We start from the raw sequence: 6,045 nt of genomic DNA on the forward strand, positions 1-6,045 counted from the left end.
CTCCTAATAAGGTGGAGCATGTGCCTGTAGTTTTTGATCAACCTGCTGAACATGATGTGAATGTTCTCAATGAGGTGGAACATGATAATGTGCATGATATTGATGATTTGCATGATTCAAATGTGTTGTCTGATTCACATGATTTGTCTAATGATTTGCATGACTATCAACTTGCTAGGGATAGAAGTAAAAGAAATGTTAGAAAGTCTGCTTGATTTAGGGATGATAATTTGAATGATTTCAATATGTCTGAATTTGCTTTTAACATTTTGAATCCCTAGACTATAATGAGCCCAACTCTTACAAAGAAGCTTTAAGATCTAAGTTTTCCACCGAATGGATTGTTGCTATGAATAATGAGATGAATTCCCTAAGAATCAATGATACTTGGAAACTTGTTCTTAAACCTCATAATTTCTCCTTAGTGGATTGCAAGTGGTTGTATAAGGTGAAGCAAGAGTATGAAAAAGTTAGATTCAAGGCTAGGTTAGTAGCCAAAGGATTTACTCAAAAGGAGGAAAAAGATTATGTTGAATTTTTGCTCCTGTTGTTAAATTCACTACTGTTATAATTATGCTTGCTCTAGTTGCTCACTTTGATTGGGAATTAAAGCAAATGGATGTTACTACTGCTTTCCTACATGGTGAACTTGATAAGAATATTTATATGCATAAATCTGAGGGGTGTGTTGACCCCCAGTTGCCTGATCATGTTTGTTTGTTAAAAAAAGCCTTGTATGGTTTAAAACAATCTCCTAGGAAATGGAATATCAAGTTTGATAAGTGCATGCAATCTTTGATGTTTAAAAGAAGTTCTTCTGATCATTGCCTTTACTTCAAGAATATAGACTCTGTGCCTATATTTATTTTATTGTATGTGGATGGCATGTTGATTGTTAGCCCATGTCTGTTATGCATGTGCAAAAATCGCTTTGTGAAAATTTTGACATGAAAGACTTAGGTGATGCTAAGAAGATTTTGGGCATGAATATCATTAGAGATAGAACAAAATTTTCTCTTATGCTGAATCAAAGTGCATATGTTGCTAAAATTTTGAGTAAATTTTCTATGTGTAATGCTAAATCTATGAATGTGCCTCTTGCTTCCCACTTTGTGTTAAGTAAGGATCAGACTCCTAAGACTGAAACTGAAATAACTGAAATGATGAATGTGCCTTATTCCAATGCAATAGGGTCTGTTATGTATCTCATGATTAGTACTAAGCCTGATATTGCATATACAGTTAGTTGCTTGAGTATATTTATGTCTAACCCTAGTGTGCCTCATTGGAATGCTTTAAAATGGCTTTTGAGATATCTAAAAACCACTGTTGATGTTGGCTTGACTTTCTTTAAGTGTTCTGTAGGTACAAAGTTGGTTGGTTATGTGGATTCCAATTATGCTAATGATAGGGATAATAGAAAGTCTACTATTTCCTATTTGTTTACTTTGTGTGGATCTTGCATAAGTTGGAAGTCTCAACTTCAACCCATTGTTGCTTTATCTACTACAGAATCTAAGTATGTTGTTGCCACTGAAGCTTTTAAGGAAGCAATTTGGCTTAGGGCTGTTTTGTCTGAAATTAGTTTTCTTGACAAAAATGTGATTGTGTTTTTTGATAGTCAATCTGCTATTCAACTGTGTAAAAAATCATGTTTTTTATGATAGAACTAAACATATTGATGTTAGGCTTCATTACATTCGGGATATTGTTGAAAAGGGCATTGTTAAGTTAGAGAAAATTCCTTCAGAATTTAATCCTGCTGATATGGGTACTAAGTGTTTACCTGCTGAAAAATTTATTTCATGTAAACGAATTTTAAACTTTGACTTAAGGAAAACTCTTTGAGGTTCGTCCTTTGTGGACATGGCATGCTTTGTGATTTTGCCTCCAATCTTTGTGATTTTCCCATTCTTTGTGCTCTTGCATTTGATCTTTGTGATTTTCGCATGCTTTGTGTTCTTATATTTGATCTTTGTGATTTTCGCATTCTTTGTGCTTTTGCGTTAGATCTTTGTGATTTTCCCATTCTTTGTGCTCTTGCGTCTAATCTTTGTGATTTTCGCATGCTTTGTGCCTTTGCCCATAGTCTTTGTGACACGAGTTTACCTTGGGTATTCTCTTTGTTGCCTCGGTGGTAATAAATTGGCGATGATGTGTCTTGTGATTCCGTGATTATGTTTTGCACTATTTTGGACCAAATGTGGAGATTGTTGGGTATTGGTTGGCCCAACATTGTGGCCCAATCTCTAGTAACCCGCTTATTGGACTTTACCTAATAATATAAATAGATTTTACTCTCTTGGTGGGAGGCAGAGGTTAAATTCCTTTGTGGTGTTTGGATGCTAGAGAGGGTTGCCTCCTTTGTGTGAGATAGTGGTGCAATAGAATCGATAAATAAGAGGACTGAGCCAAACTTCAATCGCATTCACACCCAACAAGACCCACTTAAATTTAATAGCTTTTTTATCTTCTAATAATCCAGTCAATACCCAGGTTTAGTTTCTTTTTAGAGCATCTAACTCTGCTTTTATTGCATCAACTCGTTCCTAGCTTTTATTGGCTTGATCATATGTGTTTGGTTCCTGTAAAATATAAACATATGTCAAAAACACATATACGAGTAATCTAACCATGAAGAAGTGTAGTATGTATAGATTTGTGGTGTATGGTACAAGGTCAAAACAGTAGGTTTAGAATGGTTTATTGATTTTCTTAGTTTCTAATGATTATAACTAGGTTTAACTATTGAATCATAGTTATTTATATAAACTTGATAACCATGCATCGATTTATGTTTGAATCATAGTCATTCAAATTGGAGACACTATTTGTAGATGTGAATGTCGACTTTCAACAAAATGATTAAAATTAGGTGATGAAATATTTTTATCAAGATTTTCAACAACAACATTAATATCAAATTCAGTAGAAGCGTGATCATAAAAATTGGAATCATCATCAATGTATAAGAATGGAGTCAAATAATTGTCATCTGTTTCACACAATATTGTGAGGAAAGGTAACACATATGCTCATGGAAAATAATATCTCTACTAATAATTATTTTTCAAGAATCAAGATCATATATTTTATATCCCTTTTGTTCATCATTATATTGTAAAAGGATGCATTAAGAGGCTCTCGAGTCAAATTTAGACTTGTGTAGGTGAGAATTCGCAACATAGCATAAGTAACCAAAAACTTGAGTACTTGAATAATCTAGTTCTTGTAAATTTAATATGTAAAATGGTGTTTTCAACTTATGTAAAATATGTTTATAAGAAATGTAGCCATAAGAATTGAGAATAACCATAATTTAGATGGCATTTTAGATTCAAACATCAAAGCTCGAGCAACTTATAAAAATGCTTGTGTTTACGCTCCACTAAACTATTCTGGCGTGGACTATATACACAAGTCTTCTGATGTATAATGTCATAAGATTGAAACAGATTTTTGACATTTAACACTTATGAATTCACTCACATTGTCTGTTCAGATTATTTTAATAGATTTATTAAACCGATTTTGTTTTTTTTTTATAAATTCTCCAAAACATGGGAAAATCACAAAGATCTAACGCAAAAGCACAAAGAATGCGAAAATCACAAAGATCAAATGCAAGAGCACAAAGCATGCGAAAATCACAAAGATCAAACGCAAGAGCACAATGCATGGGAAAATCACAAAGATTGGAGGCAAAATCACAAAACATGCCATGTCCATAAAGGACGAACCTCAAAGAGTTTTCCTTAAGTCAAAGTTTAAAATCCGTTTACATGAAATAAATTTTTCAGCAGGTAAACACTTAGTACCCATATCAGCAGGATTAAATTCTGAAGGAATTTTCTCTAACTTAAAAATGCCCTTTTCAACAATATCCCGAATGTAATGAAACCTAACATCAATATGTTTAGTTCTATCATGAAAAATAGGATTTTTACACGGTTGAATAGCAGATTGACTATCAAAAAACACAACCACATTTTTGTCAAGAAAACCAATTTCAGACAAAACAACCCTAATCCAAATTGCTTCCTTAAAAGCTTCAGTGGCAACAACATACTCAGATTCTGTAGTAGATAAAGCAACAATGGGTTGAAGTTGAGACTTCCAACTTATGCAAGAGCCACACAAAGTAAACAAATAGGAAGTAGTAGACTTTCTATTATCCCTATCATTAGCATAATTGGAATCTACATAACCAACCAACTTTATACCTATAGAACACTTAGAGAAAGTCAAGACAACATCAATAGTGATTTTTAGATATCTCAAAAGTCATTTTAAAGCATTCCAATGAGGCACACCAGGGTTAGACATAAATATACTCAAGCAACTAACTGTATATGCAATATCAGGCTTAGTACTAATCATGAGATACATAACAGACCCTATTGCATTGGAATAAGGCACATTCTTCATTTCAGTTATTTCAGTTTCAGTCTTAGGAGTCTGATTCTTACTTAACACAAAGTGGGAAGCAAGAGGCACATTCATTGATTTAGCATCACACATAGAAAATTTACTCAAAATTTTAGCAACATATGCACTTTGATTCAGCATAAGAGAAAATTTTGTTCTATCTCTAATGATATTCATGCCCAAAATCTTCTTAGCATCACCTAAGTCTTTCATGTCAAAATTTTCACAAAGCGATTTTTGCACATGCATAACAGACTTCAGACATGGACTAACAATCAACATGCCATCCACATACAATAAAAGAAATATAGGCAGAGTCTATATTCTTGAAGTAAAGGCAATGATCAGAAGAAATTCTTTTAAACATCAAAGATTGCATGCACTTATCAAACTTGATATTCCATTGCCTAGGAGATTGTTTTAAACCATACAAGGCTTTTTTTAACAAACAAACATGATCAGGCAACTGGGGGTCAATACACCCCTCAGGTTGATGCATATAAATATTCTTATCAAGTTCACCATGTAAGAAAGCAGTAGTAACATCCATTTACTTCAATTCCCAATCAAAGTGAGCAACTAGAGCAAGCATAATTCTAACTGTAGTGAATTTAATAACAGGAGCAAAAATTTCAACATAATCTTTTTCCTCCTTTTGAGTAAATCCCTTGGCTACTAACCTAGGCTTGAATCTAACTTTTTCATATCTTGCTTCACCTTATACAAGCACTTGCAATCCACTAAGGAGCAATTATGAGGTTTAAGAACAAGTTTCCAAGTATCATTGATTCTTAAGGAATTCATTTCATTATTCATAGCAACAATCCATTCGGTGGAAAACTTAGACCTCAAAGCTTCTTTGTTAGAGTTAGGCTCATTATAGTCTAGGGATTCAAAATGTTAAAAGCAAATTCAGATATATTACAATCATTCAAATTATCATCCGTAAATCTAGCAGACTTTCTAACATTTTTTCTACTTCTATCCCTAGCAAGTTGATAGTCATGCAAATCATTAGACAAATCATTTGAATCAGACAACACATTTGAATCATGCAAATCATCAATATCATGCACATTATCATGTTCCACCCCATTGAGAACATTCACATCATGTTCAACAAGTTGATCAAAAACTACAGGCACATGCTCCACCTTATTAGGAGCATCATTAACAGGAGTGGGAGACATAGACAATCAAGGAAAATCATTCTCATTAAAGACAACATCTCTACTTATCACAATCCTAAGCCCATGTTCACTCCTATACCAAAGCCTATAACCTTTTACCCCTTCAGGATAGCCTAAGAACACACATTTCTTGGACCTAGGCTCCAACTTGTCAACTTTCTGATGCACATAGCCAACACTACAAAAAACTTTCAAGTTTCTCAAATCAAGAAGTTTACCTGAAAACACAGATTTAGGACATTTTCATCCTAAGGGAACACTAGGGGACCTATTTTTTAAATAAGCAGCAGTATGCAAAGCATCCCCCCAAAACTTCTTAGACAACCCAGATGACGCTAACATAGCTCTCACCCTCTCTAGAAGTGTCATATTCATTCTCTCAGCAACACCATTCTGTTGTGGTGTGTACGGCACAGACCTATGTCTT

The 6,045-nt window shown here is 33.8% G+C and overlaps 1 protein-coding gene across 1 annotated transcript; it reads left to right on the forward strand.

Moving 5' to 3' along the window:
* The first annotated feature begins 1,085 nt into the window (after nucleotides 1-1,085).
* On the forward strand, nucleotides 1,086-1,664 carry LOC124929168 (secreted RxLR effector protein 161-like). The gene has a single exon (XM_047469499.1). It carries the CDS (start codon nucleotides 1,086-1,088, stop codon nucleotides 1,662-1,664), a length of 579 nt encoding a protein of 192 aa, XP_047325455.1.
* Nucleotides 1,665-6,045: the final 4,381 nt, after the last annotated feature.

This window comes from Impatiens glandulifera, chromosome 1 (genome assembly GCF_907164915.1).
Source record: "Impatiens glandulifera chromosome 1, dImpGla2.1, whole genome shotgun sequence".
NCBI lineage: Eukaryota > Viridiplantae > Streptophyta > Magnoliopsida > Ericales > Balsaminaceae > Impatiens > Impatiens glandulifera.